Source organism: Aptenodytes patagonicus, chromosome 4, assembly GCF_965638725.1.
Source record: "Aptenodytes patagonicus chromosome 4, bAptPat1.pri.cur, whole genome shotgun sequence".
In the NCBI taxonomy this organism is placed as follows: Eukaryota; Metazoa; Chordata; class Aves; order Sphenisciformes; family Spheniscidae; genus Aptenodytes; species Aptenodytes patagonicus.
The window spans coordinates 79014016-79034128 of record NC_134952.1 but is presented as its reverse complement, the minus strand read 5'-3'; the positions used below and the strand labels follow the sequence as shown (position 1 = coordinate 79034128).

The 20113-nt window shown below is 39.5% G+C and overlaps 1 protein-coding gene across 1 annotated transcript; it reads right to left on the bottom strand.

The window, feature by feature from the left end:
• Positions 1 to 686: 686 nt before the first annotated feature.
• On the bottom strand, positions 687 to 18891 carry IL21 (interleukin 21). The gene is made up of 6 exons (XM_076337546.1): positions 18757 to 18891; positions 18595 to 18630; positions 14604 to 14741; positions 14084 to 14164; positions 5971 to 5997; positions 687 to 1010 (listed from the first exon to the last, which is right to left on the bottom strand). Exons 1-6 carry the CDS (start codon positions 18889 to 18891, stop codon positions 687 to 689), a joined length of 741 nt encoding a protein of 246 aa, XP_076193661.1.
• Between the last annotated feature and the right edge of the window lie 1222 nt (positions 18892 to 20113).

Here is a 20113-nt window from a genome sequence, read left to right as displayed (position 1 = left end):
CACCGTGCTGCCCACTGAATTTTACCTAAAGGCTAAATAAGGCATATGCGTCAGACTGGGAAATTTGCCAGAGTATTGTCTCAAACACTGAGATAAATCTTATGAGAACCAGACAGAACTAGCTAGAAAGTATTTCCCCATCTCACGGAAGTGTAATTTTTTCAATTTTGACCTTTTTTCCCCTGTGTCACACTGAAATGATGTTGAAAACTTTCAACGATTTTAATAAAAAAAACTCAAGAAAGAGAGACACTGATCCATAGCAGTCAAAAGCCTGTTGAGTAGGCATCTCCTCTGGCATCTTGGTGGAGCATGTCCAAATGGAGAAGACAAATCAAGCAGAGCAGGGATTGGACCCCAACTCCAGCAGTCACTTCCCTGGTGAATGCCCATCCCAGAAACCTGCTGTCTGCTCTGCTCTTGTGCACATGCTCTTGTTTTTTATAGAAATTCCATCCTGGACCTGAGAAATGTTTTTTTGTTTAAAGTTTTGTCAGACTGTTTCAGTGAAAGTTGCAAAGAAAAGTTTCAGTTTCAACAAATTGTTATCCTTCAGTGGAAAAACATTTCACTGAAAAATTCCCAGCCCAGTCTACTTCTGAGTTTGCCTTGTACGACATCTTTTTAAGTCTTATGTCTTATGATGCAGAACATGCATGCTTAAGAAGGACATGTTTTAAAGGCAGTTATTGGTTAATCATTAACAAATCCAGGTGAGGTTCTTGTCTGTGTTTGTGCTGAGTGCTGCAGCGAGCAGCCCAACCTGGTGTAGGTGCCATGGGTGTCGGGCCGGGGCAGCGACCTCGCGACTGTTGGAGCTCCTTGAGCTGACTGGGCTCATCTTCCTCCTGACGCTTGATTCTTGTTCCCATCCTCTGGCTGCTTCTGCTGTTGTGCAAGTTCATGTCGTTGTGCAAGTTCATGTGGTGGGGCAGTGCATGTGTCTGTGCCAGAGAACTGACCCAGATCGAATATAACTTGCCTCCTTGCCCTCCCCCAAACACCATCCCCTGCAAAAAAATGCAACTGTTCGGGGCTGGTAAGCGGCAGAAGTGGGAATGCTTTAAGCCAGCCCTGCCCCAGTGAAACACCGGTGGAAAAGGAGCTTGAGGCAATAGGTGCCCAGTACTTTGTTTTTCAGTGCCATAAAAAATTCTTACTGCCAGATCATGTTGTTACCTGGTATTTGTTCAGCTCTTTGTAGGGCCATGGTGTAAACCAGAATATGGAAAGAATCGGTAAAAAAAAAAAAAGACCCCCCCAAAGTATTTTTGTCAGAGGATCCAAGGCTGTTTTTAACCTGAATCATTTCAGGTTTGAAGAGCAGTTTCAGTTACACTTGCCCAGCTAAGACAACAGTGAAGGGTTAGGATTGAGTAAATCAAAGAGTGTATGAGGATGGGGAAAGGAACAAGAATTTCTGAAGCTAGTCTCACCAAACAAAACTTTATCACGTACGTTTGTCTAAAAATATTCCTGTAAAGGAAGGGGCTGAAAAAACTAGGGGGAGAGTAGAGTGTAGCAGCTGTCTAACAGAACATGGGACACCTGAAGAGACTGAGGGTTCAAGCAAAAATCATGTGTCCACCAAGAAGGGAGACAGTAAGCCGATAAGGAATGCTCAGAAGTAGCGTTCAGCTGCAGATACTAGGTTAGTATTTCAGAAATGGGCCAAGTGCTCCACGGCCAGGAGAGCAGCAGCGCTCTGTGCCGGGTCTTGCACTTCAGCCACAACAACCCCATGCAGCGCTACAGGCTTGGGGAAGAGTGGCTGGAAAGCTGCCTGGCGGAAAAGGACCTGGGGGTGTTGGTCGACAGCCGGCTGAACGTGAGCCGGCAGTGTGCCCAGGCGGCCAAGAAGGCCAATGGCATCCTGGCCTGTATCAGAAATAGTGTGGCCAGCAGGAGTAGGGAAGTGATTGTGCCCCTGTACTCGGCACTGGTGAGGCCGCACCTGGAACACTGTGTTCAGTTTTGGGCCCCTCACTACAAGAAGGACGTCGAGGTGCTGGAGCGTGTCCAGAGAAGGGCAACGAGGCTGGTGAGGGGTCTGGAGAACAAGTCTTATGAGGAGCGGCTGAGGGAACCCGGGTTGTTTAGCCTGGAGAAAAGGAGGCTGAGGGGAGACCTCATCGCTCTCTACAACTACCTGAAAGGAGGTTGTAGCAAGGTGGGTGTCGGTCTCTTCTCCCAAGTAACAAGCAATAGGACGAGAGGAAATGGCCTCAAGTTGCGCCAGGGGAGGTTTAGATCGGACGTGAGGAAAAATTTCTTTCCTGAAAGAGTGGTTAAACATTGGAACAGGCTGCCCAGGGAAGTGGTTGAGTCCCCATCCCTGGAAGTATTTAAAAGATGTGTAGATGAGGCACTTAGGGCCATGGTTTAGTGGGCATGGTGGTGTTGGGCTGACGGTTGGACTCAATGATCTTAGAGGTCTTTTCCAACCTTAATGATTCTATGATTCTATGGGAAGGGTGGCCACTGCAGCACCGAGCCCCTCAGAGGGCAGGTTTAGTGATGACTCCGAGGGAGTCCTGCTAACCACTGAGCTCTCCTACCTCTTCCTGCGCCATCAGCTCCCTGCCTTATCTTCTAGCTCTGGACTGACTGTGGGCCAGCTGTTTCCTTGCAAAAATTAGCCCTTTCTTTGTGCTGGCACTCGTCATTGCTATCAGAGAGAAATTGTGTTAGAAACTGTTAAAAGGGAAGTGTAAATTCTTCCAGGGATAGCAAAGAGCCGGTACATTTTTCTGCTTGTTATTTGTGATTTATATGTATATTTGTTTTCAAGTGATACTTCTCCTAATGGTACAGTGTGGCATTGATGTTTCTGAGCTTTCATCAGTAGATTCCAAAATAGGAATGGCTTTTGCCATTTTGTAATTAACAGGCTGTATTTAGCTGAGAAGCAACAATGATACCGATTCTTCCTAGCTCTTCAGTATCCCAAGAGCAAAGGTTTTATGTACTGGTAACGTGCTATTTTCAGCCTTTTATAAAAGCAGAGTGTAGTGGCAACCCGGACCATTTTAGTGCTTTGCTGACTATTAAAGGACCTGTGACATAAGGCGGGGCAAGATTTGCCAGTACTTTGTCCTGTATGGTGTTAATGCAAGAGAGTTGTAAATGTCATGCACCATTAAACTGGCTTTATCTAAAGGAGAGAAGGAGGGTAGAAGAAAAAGAGAGTGAAAGGATGAATTAGGATGGAGTAAATTAAGATTGGGAAAGAAATGAGTATAGGAAGAGGAAACAGCAATTACTAAGTAGATGGCATTTGAACTGTGCCTAAAGAGAACACAGCATGGAACCACCAACAAACTCTTCTAGAACTTCATAGGTAGGTTTATGCCTATTTTTAGTTTAAGTAAATTTGATGTCAAGATATTTTTGCTTAAAAATACCAGTTGTCCACAAAATGAACTTCTTTCTTAAAAAAAAAAAACCAAAAAAACCAACTCCACCACACTGCAAAAATGTTCAGTCTTACCACAGAGTATGTTTGAGTGGCGGAGTAAATTGCGATGGGTGTTTCGGGTTTCCTGTGTATTCTTTGCTCACAGAACCCAAGCAAAGAGCCTTTAGTTTTCTTGATGTTGCTTTTAATATACCAGCAGGTAAGTCAGATGTTTCTTGCTGTGTTGACTTGATTCACTGGTGTCTTTATATACTCCATTTCTTAAGCAGCCTTGAAAAGAGAGATCATATGTGTGGGAGGGAGCAAAATATTGTAGAAACTTCCAGCTTACTTCCTTACAGATACTGAATTTAAAATTGGCCTCACCATTAGCAAGTGCACCTTGTCTGAACGGGGCGTCTCATGCCCTTGTGAAAAGCATTCATAAAATACTAGGTGAGCTGTTAGGAGGATGGGTGCGTGCATGCTGGGTGTCATGCCTACGTGTCTTCATACATGTCTGGTAAAGGTGCTGGACTGGATTCATTAGCGTCATTTTGCTTCACTCTGTGCCTATGATCCAGAGTTCATCTAAAGCTTTGGGAAAGCCATCTAATTACTTTGTGCCTGACTTATTTCCCCGTTGGTAAAATAGGGAATAATAATAATACTGATGAGATTAATTATTTATGTGGTCCTCAAACACAATGATAGTAGACTTTATAAACACCTAATGCATAAAGTAATGTTTTCTCTTTTTTCCTAATATTCTTCCTTGTCCCTGTTTTTGACCTATTGGAATTAATAGTGTCTATGCAGACAGTATCCTCTTAATCAAAGAAAATTATCTTCAGGACTGATCAGATCTGTTTCACTGAGTTTGGGCCATTGTCAGGTAAATGTTGGATTTTCCTCCTAAAGAGGCGTTCACCGAACCCTGAAGTATCTTAGTTTGTATTGAAAAAGTCAACTTTATAACTTTTGATCATTAATTCTTTCTCAGAAATGGGAGCATTTTAGCTCTTTTTAGTAAAGTTACCTTTTCTGACATTATTTCTCTACATTTGAGGGTTGATGAGATTAATTTTTTTAAAAGCTGGGGCGGGGCCCGGAGGAGGAGGGGGAGAGGGAGAAGGTCTGTTTTCCTTTCTCAGTTGCCTGCTGCCCTCTTGTGCTATGATCTGGTCTTCACATCGGTGTGTTTACTTGCCATCCATAAAGGCAGTCGTAAGTTGCTTCTCGATTTGATGAAATGCTGGATTTGGTATGCCAACCTCACACGTGTTTCTGTATTTCACTCCCTGCAGATACTGTCTTCCATTCAGCCCCTGTCTTAATTTAAACTGGCTCTGGCCTTGACCGCTTTTTCATTCATTGTCTGTACATTTAAGGTTTTAAGGGAGGATGGAGAGAGCTGCTCTGTCACAGTGTTAAAGCATTTGTCTGATCTGTTGTGATAAGCTTCATATGAAACATAGGGTATCTTCTGTTACATCTGGTTCGTGAGTGGTCCCCTCACTTCTGTGGCTTAAAAATGAAAATCTTTCTGACTTCCTTGTTGTAAGGATGTTCTCCTGTGGATGATCCTTTGATACTCAGCCTAGAGAGGCTGCCATGAATTCATGAGCTGTATTTTTTCTTGTGTGAATTTACACCGGTTGATAAACAGCAACTGTGATGAATAAGGAGTTTAGTGCTAATGTCTAGTGGCCCTTATAAAGTTATGTTCAACTATTTTTCAGTTTTAATGGAATTGTACAGCTGATGTTTATGCACCGTGTTAAGTGTCTGAAAATCCTTGAAAACAGAAAGGAAATTGGAGGAAGCATAACAGAAGGAAGAAAGTGAATTGGGGTTGGAGAACAAATACGGGAAATTAGAAGAATAGGAAGAAGAAAAACGGAGAATCAAGGATGGGCATGGAGAGTTTTAATGGGGACAGGAAACAGCAGAGAGAGGTAGAGAGAAGGTCATCTTCAAAAGGTGAAAAGAGATAAAAATGAGAAAGCTCTTTACAAGGTAACTAAAAGGGGCAGGAGAAATCCTGATAGGTTGTTGGACAGTTAATGAAGGGGAACACGAAAACAGCATCCATTTGTACAGCCTCTTACAAAGGGAAAGGAGAAGCTGAAGAGGCTAACTGGCGTGGTAAGGGAGGCTATTGACATCCCTCAGAAAACTGGTGATGTATTCAAATGAAGAAAATAGGATGATAAACTGGCAGATACAGTGTAAAAAAAATTAATAAAAGATGGTCTAAAAAAGAGTTTGAGGTAACATCTAGCAAAAATGAATACTAAATCTTCTTTTAAACGTAGGAGCAGGAAATGCTCCAAGAGTGTTTGTAAGACGATGATCAACTATGAAAGGACTGATGAAAGAGGATAAGGCTATCAAAGGCAAGCTAATTAACTATTTCTGTAGAAGAAACTAAAAACTTCAGTTTGGAATAAAGTCAGAATGTTGGCAACTTTCTTCATGAGGAAACCATCAAAAGATCTCTCAGGAACTGAAGTGGCTAAAAAAAAGTCTGTGGAACATCGTTTTAAAACAAACAGTAGCAGGCTGCTGACGGTATTTGCCCGGGAGTTCTGAAATAGCTGAATTGCTAAGCGGGGCATGTAACCTCTCACTCTAAACTGCCATGATAGCTGAGGACTGGGCGGCGATGAATGGAAAGCTGACGTTTTAAAGAGGTTCCACACTGAAAGCTGGTAGTAGACATTACGAGGAGAAAACATGAATTAGTGGGTACCTGAGTAAATGTAATCTGCTTAAGAAGGGTCACTGTGGCTTTTGGAAAGAAAAATCCTGCCTTACAAAGTATATTGGAAATCTTTGAAAGGATTAACAGTCGTATGAATAAAGGTGATCTGGCTTCCATAGTCACGTGGATTTCAAAAACTGACAAAGTCCCTCCCTGAAGGATAATAACCCTAGGCATCAGTAGACTTAAAAGGAGGGTCACTGCATGGGAGACTAATTGGTTGAAAGATAACAAACAGAAAACGGAACTGATTGTAATGCAATTCGTTTAATAGAGATTACCTTAGGAAAGTTTGCTCATGGTAGGGCAGTGAGGACAAGGGCAGAGCATAAGAAGTTCTGGAAAAACCTTGCAAGACTGGGCAAAAGAATGGTGAAATTCAGTGTTGATAGAGGTAGTCATGTCTATGTGTCTGTGCAGGGGAAATCCTAACTTTACATGTAAAACAGTGGGCTCCAAGCTGGACATAACCACACATGAATGAGACTTTTGGGTAACCTGATACTTGCACAAAATTGTCAACTCATGGCTCGGGAGCAGTCAGAAAAGCAGGTTAACTGTTAGGAATTATGAACAGAGAACAGAAGACATCACTATGCTACTGTATTTGAGCAAGCAAGCACAGGGAAGATTGCTGGACATAAAGATGGCAAGGTGCCTAAAGGCAGGGTATGGTGAATATTTGGTGTTTATGTACATTCAGAAGTAGGAATCTTATTCCTTTCTAATGACAGCAATAAGAACAGGAAGTGTATTCACTGCATACCTTACCAAGTCCCTAATTTAGGAGGATTGTCTTAAGTTCAACAGACAGACGATACAGAGAGGTGTTCTGGATGATCTCAGTTGACTATGTACAGATAAATTGTTACCTGTTGGCAAGTTGGTACCAGCAATGAGTTTTAAGGACTCCATCTGTATTCTCTTGCCACAGCATATAAATCTTTATCATAATCAGTGTTGCTCCAGAAGTTTTGGAGGTATTCATTAAAGGTTATTGTCTTGGGTATTTTGTTACACCTGGGAGCGTTACCGTCCAAGGACGACGCTGCAAGTAGCTGCTATCCTTGTCAGCTTCACTGCAAACTTCTTTACTTCTTGGGGCTACAAGCCAATGTCAGGATAAACACCAAGTGGCATGACCTGTGAGCCAGGTTTGATTCAGTTCTATTTTGAAGGTGATTCTTCGGAAAAATAAGCCATCTAATGATGTGAAATCAATGTACACGAGCTAAACTGTATTAAACCCAGTGAAGACGCTCTTGTCCAAAAGGAAATAGAGAGACCTTAACTTAGCCTCAGAACATCTGTGTATAGGTAGTATGCTTTGACCTGTGCATATTATTCATGATTTGAGGTGATTTGTCTTACCTTAATTTTAAACTAACTTTAAATTTTTTGAGTGACTCCATCTTGCCATACTTTCAATCTTCATCCTCTCTAATTCCTTCAGAAGTTTTAGTTACCACGTAAACCCTTCATCCTCTGTAAGTTGTTGCTGATACTTGGGTCTGTTCAAGAGTGGTGGAAAAAGTATGCAAGAAAGATGCTGAAGTGATGGAGTCCTGTGATACATAAATAGGTAGAAAAGGAGATGGGAGAACAGAGAAACAACGCTTCCATCAGAAATAAACAAATTATTCTGTATGAATGCCCCATCTTTTTGGCTCTTGACGTCTCTGAAGCCTAGAAAATAGAAACTTTTTTGAGTAGTTTTTCAGGTGCCTTCATTCCAGGCTTTTTAAACATACACTTCATAATGTTACAGCGGTAACACAGTTGGACAAGAAAAGAATATTGGGAAGTCTTAAGCTGTGTAAGCAGGAAAAGGGAAAACTAAATGGGAAGTAAAGAACTTTGTTATTATCTCTGTAGTGTATCTCAAAGCATACTGTCATGAGAATGATTCAGCTTACCTATTTTTTATCTGGAACTGTTTTGAATTTCTATACAATTATCAACAGGTGGCAGTACAGCAATTCAGATCATTAGCTTGGACAAAGAGGATGTTTGAATAGGAGATGTTCTCTTTCACCTTTGCTCCTTTTACAACATGGATCATCAGCACAAGTGCAAAGCAAGAAAACTGTAGGACAGTTTTGTTTTGTTCCCCGCCCCACAGCTGTTGGGACAATATGCAGGGGGTGTAAAAAAAAAACTTACTGAGAGAAAGAGCATGGCATTTCTATGCAGTACAAACCAACATATTTGAGATGTGGAACAGCTCTGAAAGGGAGTTCTTTTACATCTACACAGCAGTGTCAGTGCACAGATATCTAGGTCAATTTGGGCAAAATTGTGCCTAGACTTCTCAGCAGAGTTAAATAGTTGAGTTATTCTAGCGTTAGCACAATTGTCTTTGGTTTGGGAGGCTCTGTTGTTCTCTGTTGCACCAGCACATATCCGTACGATGCACAGTGTATCCTCTGTGCTCCAGCAAATACTTCTGAATGTACCAGAAGCCTAAAGCCTTCTGTTAAAGCTTCTGTGCAACCTGTTTCAGGTTCTATGAGGTCTGTAGCTTTATAATTGGAGTTACGAGAATATGTCTGGGCAATGAACCATGTACTTAGGAAGACAGAGTAGCCTGGCCACAGGGCTTCAGGGTCTATTTGCTTCCCACAGCGCAGTGTCAAGATACGTACGCACTATCAGTTGCCCACAGCAGAGACACTGTTAGATCAGCCACTAATAATATTTCTGAAATCATACTTACATATTTAATCTGTATTTATTTTTGAGTTTCCTTAGACTTTAAAAGCAAAAAAATGTCTACTCCAAATATTTTCTTTCCTGTACTTTCTAATGTGATTGTACCTGTAGGTGGAAATACTGAGAGATGCAAGTAAGAAATAAAAGCAGCGTATATGTGCAAAATTAAATGTGTTCTACCAGGAAAGAGAGGCTATAGTGTATTTAGCAAATACGCACCTGGAGACACTGCATCAGCCACAGAAAGTATTCTGAACATTTTGGCTTGCATCTAAATCCTAGGTAGTTTGAGTGAGACTCATCATATCTAATAATAGGCATCACATATGTAGTTACCTGAGTGAGAACTATTCCCTATGGTTTTTTTCCAGTCACCTATACCTAGTTTGGAGTGGGATGACTTGTTTCTGAATGTCTGCTTTTCTTCATTGAGTGGACAGATGGCTCAGATTTGCCTAATAGTTAACTCTGGGTGAATCCCAGCATACCTGACTCCCAGTGGTTTCTTGTGTGCAAAGATAGGAGGGATTGCTTGGATTAGACCCTATCCTTCTGCCCTTCCCTCCAAAAACTTTTACAGGGTGATCTAGGCTGCACATTCAGGTGTCCGCCACCACTGAACTATTTGGGAGCCAACAGGAGGCAGCTGGCACATCCAGCTCATTGGGAGTCAGTCTGCTGGCTCTTTTTTTTTGAGAGGAAAATACCTATTGGGCAGAGCAGGACTGCTTGTCTGCTAGGAGAGAGATAATAGTGGCATTGTCCTGCGCATCAACCTCTGTCCCGGATGTAGGAGCAGTTTGTGCCTGAAGTCTCCAATGTTTTATGACACTTCCTATTTGTTTTTATTTATTTCTGAAGGATTTTTTTCTTTTCTTTTCTTTTTTTTTTTTTAAGACAATCAGGCCAAACAAATGCACATGTGTGATGACAGGAAACATAATGGAAAGAGATACTATTTGAGTCAGTGTTTTCTGAACAGATGAAAAGGGAAGGAATAGCTGTTCAACTGTTTAGTCTGGTTTTGTTAGAGCTTTGTGTTTGTTTGTTGGAACAAAGTGCATTTTTGTTACATTTTAGGGAACAGGCATTTTTATAAAAGATAAAATATAGCTACCCTTATAAAGTATAATAGCTAAAAATACTCATTTTTTGAGAACTTCAACACATCCTATCAAATTGGGATGGGAAAAAGGATTGACATTTCAAAGCAAGAGAAAAGTAAGATGAGGAGAGAGAACAGTGAAAAACAGACTGGATAATTGTTACTTCTAGAGATACGCTTTCAGGTGTTTGACTTTATTCTGTGTAGACTCAAAACAGAGTTACCTGATTTTTGTTCATGTCAGTGTAAAGAAATCTAGGTAACGTGATTGAACGTGAGTTTGTCAAAGGAATTTATTAAGCCTGAAAAGCCAATTTTTAAAAAAGATTTTCAAATGAGATGGGAACAATAAAAAAATTAACAACCCCTTCTTAACGGTTATATGAGAAGAGGGGGAAGATAAACTTCGTATACCATGTCCTTGATCTGAACTGGCAAAATCTATGACAGTGTAGGCTAATAAAGTTCACTGAGGGGTCTTATGGGCCACTATCAGGGTAGGAATGGTCAGAATTTTTTAAAGAAAAGAACAAGAGAAAATCGTAGTAGCTAAAATTATTTAATACCACAGGCGTATAAATAAATCAGACCACATAGTCCTTAGTATGAACATTCCATTCACAGAAATGCAATAAATAATTAAATTAGATTAGTCAATTGGTATAAAAATAAAGAATCTTCTCAGGAAAAGTAAATATTATACAGAATTGTATATACCATGCTAAAACACATCTTGAAGTGCCTGCAAAGGGCACTTATGACTAAAATCATAAATATATTGTAAAACCTCCCTGGGAGGTAATGAGCTTTTACGGCTTACTCTGTGTACTCAGTTAATGAAACATACATTGTTTCTGCAGAGGGTGCAGTTAGTACAAAGAGAGTTCATCTTACAAGTAAAAATAAGTCACGATGATGTACACATCCGGAATTGTGATAACTAAGTCCTTCCTAGGGTCACAGGTTCTTCCTGGGGCGTCTTCATTTTTTCTCCTGAGAACAGTGTCGAAGAACAAGATGATGTCTTCTCGAAGACTGATCTGTCATTCACTGGTTTCCTGTTCTTCATTTGGGATTCAAATAACACACCCTGAATAATACACTCAACCTTTCATAACTCTGACAAATCAAAGAGTGAGCACGAGGCCTCAGCGTCATGTAAGTCAGAGTGTATTTGAAGCATACAAAGTTGCCCACAGTGATTGTGCTGACACTGCCCTGAAGTGTGGTGTTAACGAAAATCAGCTGTGGTAATTTTGTGATTAATATTCCCCATACACATCTGGACTGGATTGTCCAATAAATACAGTTTTCTGCAAGATCTCAGAACAATTAACCCTCTAAGTTACATTTGTTACAGTTTCTCACTAGTTTTTTGAATCCTATGAATGAGCATTTTGAATTAAGTTGTTCTTCAGGTACAAGAAATAGCCTCAATTAACAAATGAGTATATTACGTTTAAAACAACAAAAAAACCCCTTTAGCACTATGCTTGGTGTGATAAGATCCATGGTTTAAAAACAGTGGAGCAAGTCACTAAACAGAAATAGCTACATTACTTACTGCATTACATGCTGCCTCGTGTACAAAACCCAGAAATTGTTCCAGTGTAGGCAGGAGTAACTAGTTAGCTTATGACATTCCGGTAAGAAATTGCTTTTCTGTCATAAAACATCCATCCCAGGTACAAAAGTTACTTCTCAATGCTTTATAATGATTACTAATAAATATCTAATGTACAATGTTCTCTTTGTTAGGGCACGCTAATCACATTCCATCTGCACAACAAGAATTTTAACAGGCTCTTTTAGAATGCTGATTTGAACGCACTTAGAAAATTACTGGAAAAGACATTTACAAATCAAAAAATACACACTATATTCTTTGTACAAAAATAAAGCTTTTCCCCAAAACTCTCCACATGCAAATATTCCATGGAAGTGAATGAAAAGTGCTGTTTTATTGGTTGGCCTTCTAGGACTCACCAAAAAAAGCACTTCGTTCTTGATAAAGGCATTCAATTAGACTCCTCCATAAAAATTTAAGTGTAACATTGTGTAAACAGCAGCAGGTACTCTGGGATTGCAGAACTTGCTTTAATATTTTCCCAGTTGTTTTTATGCAAATCTGAAATTAAGTTTTACCCTGACACTCTCTACTTCCGTAACTTTAAAATCCATTGCAGTCACAGCAGCAGCTTTGCATATTGCTTACCAATTGGTGATGAAGGGACTTCATGGGTAGCAAAGTCAGAGAAATGGGGATAAAAGGTGCAGAACACCATTTTAAACTTAGTAGCTTCATTACTTACATATGAGTGGTAGTTCATGTTTAGAATGTTAATTCTCATGCAGTAATGTGGAAACATGGAGGTATGAGAGAGAACATTACTCAGAGGAAAAGCGGTTTTTGAAACGAAACAAGAAAAAAAGATGATCTAAATCAGAATGGTCATCACCAGAAACAAGGAGAGTTCACTGTGGAAACTCGGTTCATTGTTGCCTTGAGGATCTTCCTTCCTCCTCTGACATAGGTTTTTGAGGAGGTTCACATTTCAGGACAGTGAAAACGTGGAGGGAAAAAAGTTTTTTGTATTAGTTTTCCTTTAGGCTGACATTGGTAGGAATGGAAATATTTTTAACACTACCTCATTATTTTTGGAGGTAACTAAGCTTGTCATTTTCCATTGTAACTAGATCTAGTTTTCCAGTTTCCTCTCTATACCACATTTCTACTAAGTAGAGAGAAAATTAGATGAAAGGTTAATTTTTACTGGAAGGCTTTACACTCTCTTCCAAGATAAGTTTCCTCATGTGGGGCTAATATCTGTTTGGGGGTAAATTAACAGTTACTTTTCAGACGGAAGAGTCTAGAGGTACAGAATCATTGCAAGCAGAATATGGTGGTATATAATTAAGCTGCTAAAAACTAGTTTTAAGTGCTATGATACTCACTTTTATTTTAAAAAGTTTCAATGGTATCTCTGGCCCTAGTTCCACAGAAATGTTCAGGATTCAGAATCTGTACAGGCAGGTTTCCACATAACAAAAAACTTGACAATTTTTAAAGAAAAAATTGCAATTAAAACTTAAACCGTTAAAATTAATCAAGAGTAGAGAGAAGGAATAGTGTTAATGGTACACCAATATGAGTGTAAAATATTGTCTTCTGAGAAAGAGCAATATGCATTTGAGCTGCTTCACTCTGAATAATCATCAATTACTATATTTGTTGGACCTTTTGCAGTGGCTGGTCGTACCAGCCAGTCATGCCTCTGCTGTATTTTATCATGTTAAGTTGAAGGAGTCTAGGTGGAATTCCATCTTCTGAAATGTGGTTTTCTCCACAGAATCCTGTATCTCCACTTGGAGCATGTGGGTTACTCCTCTCCCTATTGAAACCCATGGCGAATGCGCCATTAACTTCAAGGTGGACACAGGTCAGACCCATGCCATGCAGTATGATTTGTAAATGTTTTGCCAGTATTTATAAGACAGTTAAATGCAGGATATTTTTCCATAGTTAGCTAAGATACAGTTGAAGAACTTATAAATAAAATTGTGTGTGTGGTATTATTGTAGATAAGGAAATCAGTCCAAGCAGATACCTTTTGAGGCTTCAAAGCCTCTGTCTGTATGAGATTAATTTAAGACCAAAGCAAAAATACAGGAGTAGCCATCTCATGTATTTCTAGTTCAGCAGAAGGTGATAGTTAAGTCCCTTAAGAGAACCTATTTTTGTGAAATTACAATTTAATTTTCACTGTAAGGTGAGGCTAGGATCACCTTCAAAACAGCATCTGTCTTATGAATAGTCATCCAAATAAGACTCCTTAATATTTTGGGAGAAGCTTTCACTTACCACACACACACAGCACAGCATAGTAGCAATGGAAAATATTTACATTTTTCATGTTGTCTTAAATAACATAGTGTCTGCTTTAAATAGTAGATTTGCAGTAGCCTTCAGCTCTGGTGTGTCCTATATTAGTCCTTGAATAACTGTAAAAACAACATATTGTTAGCAATAGTATAAAATAAGGATATCTGTAATTGTTTGCAAAATGTCAAAAAGCACCCAGGAGGAATCAACTCTGGTTACCTGTTTGATGAGTTTTGCAAAGCTCTTCAAAAACTCTTTGGGGGTTTTTTTCTCGTAAGATTCACATGAAGACTCACACTGCTGGAAGATAAAGAAAATCATGCCACTTCTAAACCGTGCATCAGAATCATAAATAATACTTCAGGCTTTCTTACTGAAAAATCAAGCGGGTTGTAGTCAAAGCCTGTTACAAATGGAAAAGCTGAGACACAGGCTATTTCAGAAAGGGAAAGAATATAGTAATGACACCTTTCGTTCACATGTTTTGCAGTAATCCCTGTCCTTTTGTCCAGCACATCGTGTGGTTGCCAAGTACAGAGATGCAATTGACTGATGGGATCAGAGTGAACACCTTTCCCAGAAGTGCGGAAAATCAGACATTTTTAATTTCCAAAGTAATGAAAGGGAAATAGTTTTTTCTAACAAGTTTGCTTTCTACAATTCCACCATTGCAGGTGGTGTCTGCTATAGAAAATAAGGAGCAATGATCACAATTATGAGCATTGTGAGGAAATCCTACCTTTCCAGGGTTGCTGAAGGTGAATCTTTTCAAGACTTTAATGGTTTGGGTGAATGTAGAATTTACTTGGCTGTTTTTTGGTTGCAGTTTCAGTGTGCCCTTCTGGAAGCAGGTCACAGCTGTGAGCAGGCATCCGTCCTAGGGCAGGAAAAGAAGGAACAGTTCTGAAACGAATGTTGCAGCATTTTTTCCTGCATGTGTTAGGTTGTGGTCCATGTGCAAAAGTAAGTATCCGGGATATTAATTGAGAAGATTCAATGGTACTCTTTTTTTTTTTTTTTTAAAGTTAGTTTTAGATACGCAAGAAATCTTTAACCTTTACTCTGCCTGTTCTTTGATAATTACTTAAGTATTTCCTCATAAAGTAAATGCCTAAAATGTCTGCTTGGCTATTAATCATGACAGCAATTGAAAGAAAATGCTACTGAAGTGTAGACCATGTTACATGTAGTAAGTTTTCACAAGCACGGGCATGAGTATTTTCTTTTTAAAAAATTATAAATATCAGTCTGGACTGTCCCTCAGTGCAACGTGTGGGAATATACTTTTTTATTCCTAATTTTTGTGCCATTTCTAATATTACCTACTTAATAATTACATTTAGAATTTATGTAGAACTGCATATTTTCAAATACTATTGAAAGGTTCTCACTTGATAGCCTGGGAAACAAAGGTGATGAAGTAAGTTAGTTACCTTACTAAGGGGAAAGGAGGGATTGAGGATGAGGGGCAGAATAAGGAGCGAGGCTCCTGGCTTGAATTGTCTTACTATGTTGCTTTAAATTCAGGTGCACATTAAACCTAAGTCAAGGAAAGTAAGCACCATCTGTATCTAACTTGAAAAAGAAGCCATCTATTCTGATGATACAAATTTTCTGTTGCTGCTGCTTATCTGGAATTAAAGCAACCTGCCGTTCTCCTTTCATGGTGCGGCTGCATATTAATTTTACTGATGCTAACAGAAAGACTACAAGCTCTCCAGAATCTCCTTTCCTGCACAGTGGCTGTTTTCCTTCGCTAGGCGCACAACTGGAAAATACCACCTAAACTAACCTATAGTCAACAGAGAAAGAAAAGCAGTGTTTACTGAAGCCAATTTCTAACTTGGTTTCTGTTTTCCAAAGAAGGAAACATTTAGAAGTGCTGATTATGCATACTAGAAAGGCTCCAAAGCCATCATCCCTGTTTTGCATACCAACTGCTACTGAAGCTGAATCTCATCTGGTTTATTAGATGCCACTGCAGTTTGCTGCTTTGGGAAGGACAAGGCATCCTTCATGTATGTTGCTTATAGCAAATTTTAATAGCAATATTTTATATTGGTTAGATATAACATTTTATTTTCCTTAAAAACCACACATTTATGTTTGTTTCAAGCTTCTTACCGTAACTAGTCTTGCTTACTGGAAAAAAAACATTCGTTTTTAAAGAGATCAATTTTCCAGCTGAAACTGAAAACATTTTCTGCCTCATCCGTGATGAGCTGAGAAACCAGCATTTCTCATATATGCTGCCTTTTTTTTTTGCTGAGTTAGCTGTAGGCAGGCCAACAGTCAGAGGACCACAAGGATTGTGGGTTTTAGTATGTTGTGATGGGTTAAGCACTTTGATGAAGAGGCGTTAAAAAGCATAGACCACTGGTAATGTCTTGAGGGGGGCTAGGCAACCGTGAAATACTCGCATCAGAGGCAATTTGCAGCAGTACTCTGCATCTAACTCAAACAAACTTTACAGATTAGCCTGAAAGGCCTTCACTTCCTGAATTAGCAATCCGCAGGGTTAGATGCTGATGCAGTGTAAATCAGCATTGTGTCACTGGCTTCAGCTGCAATGTCAATCACCAGCAATAGATCTTATTTTCCCTCCAGTCTTGAATCACTTCAGCCTTAAGACTACTTTTTCAGCCTCAGCATGTTTTCCCTTGAGTTGATGTCCTCTGAGCTTTTAAACTTCTCACCTCCTTTTGTTTTAAAGAAAAAAGATATTTCATTGTTGAGTGTAGAAGGAAATTGTGTGGGACTGAATTGGGGCTAACAGTCCACTCACAGGAACCTCAAGGAAGTCAAAACAAATAGTGATAAACCACTGAATTTTGAATGTTATAAAAGGTAGGCGTCTTCCTGAGTATTTAAGGCCAAATGTAAATCTGGCATAAGCAGGTTAACATAGAAGCAATATTTTGATATTTGAAATACAGTTATATGAAAGACTTTTTATTAAATCCAGTTTCGTTAGGGTGTGATTGCACCTAATCACCCTGAGTGCAGCTTTGGCACACTGTAATTCCTATCTTAGTATTTGGACAATTCAGTAAATGTAACTTTCACCCTGCAGGATGAAAAGTTTGTTAATGTGGTTGCTGGTGATAATGACTATTAGCACACTAATACTTTTTTTTAAAGTTTTTCTTCAGAGGTTGAACCTGTATCAACTTAGTACCTTCTAAATATGTGAATTCTCTGTCTCCTCTAGTTTTCAGCGGAGGTACTTGGGACCTCCCAGAGTCAGACTATAAAGCCCTAAGCTGCAAATGAACTGTTGTCTTCCTTCCTGAGGTGACCATGTTTTTTGAGAGAAAAAAAAAAAAAACCAACTGATTAAGCGATTAGTCACTAGTTGTATTTGCTTTGTTTCGGAGGTAGTGGCAAACAGTGCAGTAAAATGACAGCTAATCATCTCCTCCTTTTCATTTTGACACCACAAGTTAGAAAGAGTGTTAATGAAAAAACCCTAGCAATTAGTTAGGGTGCATTAGGTTTTTGCACTGCAGTTGTTTCTAGCAATGAGAAGGAATGTATCTGTTTTGGTCATGCTTCTGTATGTTTTTGGCAAGTAAAAAATGCACCCAACTGTAAAGCCTAGGAGGAGGCTAACAAAACCTGTGTGAAACGAGGTGAGTTTTTTTCCTTTCTTCTTGTCATTTTGCAAGAGAGTTTACAGTCCTGAGTAAATAGCTTTACACTCTGGGTGTTTTTCAAAAAACTATGCATAATGATCATTTTTATATGTCGATCAAAATTGTTTGCCTTCTGAAATAGTTGTGAGGGCTCACAAATCGAAATTACAGGTAAATTTAAGACTGATAACAGGAGAAGTATAACATTGGAGTAGCCACGGCTAGCTCTAGACCTTTGTTGCATGTTGGGGATTATCAAAAGAAAGCAGAGCGCGTTTGCCTTCTAAGCTTTTAAGACATGTTGTTACTATTATTAGCATTTAATTTCACGGTAAATCCTGCATCCTGCCACTTTCGAGTATGCACACACTTTCTGTGACTCTGGTGTAATTTACTATATGTAAGAAGTTCCTGACCTTGGAACACGCAAAATATCAGCATTAAATAATGAATAAATAAATATCTGTGTTAAAAAGGGATTCACAGGGACCTGTTCTCATAATTTTAACTAGTTACAATCCAGAGAGAATACTTGCAGAATGCAGTTTTATCTTCCCGTTGATAGCACAACCTTGCACACGGATAGTCTCAGAGAAACCAGTGTGACTGCGTATGAGAGGAAGCGCTATGTAAATACGGCCTTACAGTGCCATTCTTGTCATTTAGCATCAGTGGGAGGGAAAGGGGGGTCCCTTTGGGTTCGGCTCAGCAATGCTCCCAGTGCAGCTGGAGCTCATGGCAGCTGGAGGCACTTCCACTCCCCAAACCTGCATCCCCAAGAGCACTGCTGCTCATCTGGATCTTGTATGAATCCTCACTCTTAGCACCATCTCTTGAGTAAACGGAATACATACAAATTTGAATCTGTGGGTGTGTTAGAATGCCCACACGATAGCAAAATAGTAATTAAGACTACATAATATAAACACCCAGAAATAAGGAACTTTTGTCAAAGTATTTTCTCATTCAGTCTAGCTTGCATTAAGAGTACTAGGTCAGAGATGTGAAGAAGGCGGCATCTGCCATTTGTCAATGGAATAAACCAGTACAAAATCAAATTGATACAATTCGAAAGAAATGTTAAAGCAGTCTCACCACAGGGTTTTCTGGTGTATGCAGCAATTCGACATCCTACAATAAAACAAATCTAAGTTAGAAAAGTTTAACATTTGAAAGTGGTGTCCCTCACAAGATACATTCTAAGCAATACATAATGCTTGAAAATAATTTCAATATTATGACAAATACTTTGCTTACCTTATCTTTCACTGTGGTTTCTAACAGTTCAATTGTCTTGAAAAGCTGTTTGTATTTTGCTATTTTGTATGGAGCTGCAGTCAGTGCCATACTGGAACAGAAGAAAAGCATACAGAAAATAATCATCCTCTCCATACTGATGAGTTTTGTTTTAAGATGTGCCAGGAGCAAAGTTGTGCTATTCAAGATGAATACTTCAGTTTGAGCTGTGCTCAGGTATGCTATGTACCTACCTATATATTGCTCCTTGCTGGAGATGTAAAACCCACCCATTTCAGTTTGGAAAGCTTTGTAGAATGGATTAATGAGTAACCCTTTTTTCTTTTCCACTGGCTAGGTGCATGAATGTGAGTTTGTGCGTAGGGGGCAGGGATTGATGGAGTGAGCGAAAATGTGCCCCATCTGCACATTGGACAGGAAAAAAAGAGAAAAGGGTGAATTCCCATTTTCACTTTGAGTCAACAAATGAACGTAGTAAAAAGTAGGTACTTAGAAACCACAGACCTAGGTAAACAAAGATTCTGCATTTTTTTCCTGTTTCTTACAGCAACGAATCTCTCCAATCCATCTGAAGCTCCTCTGTACCGTGCTGGAGAAATACGACAGGACTTCTTTTCAGAATTTAAATTTATTTATCTTACTTACTTTACAGCTCCAAGGAATGTTTGTTAGCTAGTTCCCTCTGATGTCTGTGAACTGCCACTTTTACATTCTTAGCTTGGTTTCTGCGGCAGCTGTGAGTAAAAGCTCATCTTAGCATTTAAGCCAGCTGAAGTTTACTTCATATTTACTTGGAACCAGTACCAGATATTTTAACAGCGTCATAGAGAGTATGTCCACTGGGGGTGAAAGTTGCAGGGAGATGCATTGCCCTGGAAGAGGTGGATCCCCGTACCATGCCCGTTCTCCAGATGGGAGCGATACTGGAAGATCAGGGACTAAATCCTACCACTTTGCGGCAGTGGTCCAATGCTTGTGGCAGTTAAACACATTCAATTACATTCTGCAGCAGCTAGTCTTGAGGTTAGTTTTGCAATTCAGTGCAACCCCTTCAAAGGAGATGTGATACTGAGACCTGAGAATTCTCTTGAGAATGTAGAAGTGCATTTGTTTTGTGTGAAATCCAAACAAAAGTGCATACTTTAAAAAATGTAAAGCCAGAATAAAACCAGCAGAATGAGCTGAATTAAGAAATAAGGCAGACTTTCGTCATTTCCTTCAAAATTGATGCCTGTTGTAATTAAGTACATATGCTGCTTTTGAGGAAATTGATTTAATATTTAAAAGATGTGCATTAGCGAAGGGACTTTTTCCAGCAAATGCTGGTAAGGAGTGTTCTCTTATGGGGACTTCCATG

Excerpts from the sequence above, each read along its gene's own strand:
- IL21 (XM_076337546.1), bottom strand. The coding sequence starts at position 18,891 with ATGGAGAGGATGATTATTTTCTGTATGCTTTTCTTCTGTTCCAGTATG. Across the intron at positions 14,165-14,603 it reads CCTTCAGCAACCCTGGAAAG|CAGTGTGAGTCTTCATGTGA; the intron begins GTAGGATTTCCT and ends TTTATCTTCCAG. Across the intron at positions 1,011-5,970 it reads AGAACTCCCGGGCAAATACC|GGGATGGTGTTTGGGGGAGG; the intron begins GTCAGCAGCCTG and ends ATTTTTTTGCAG.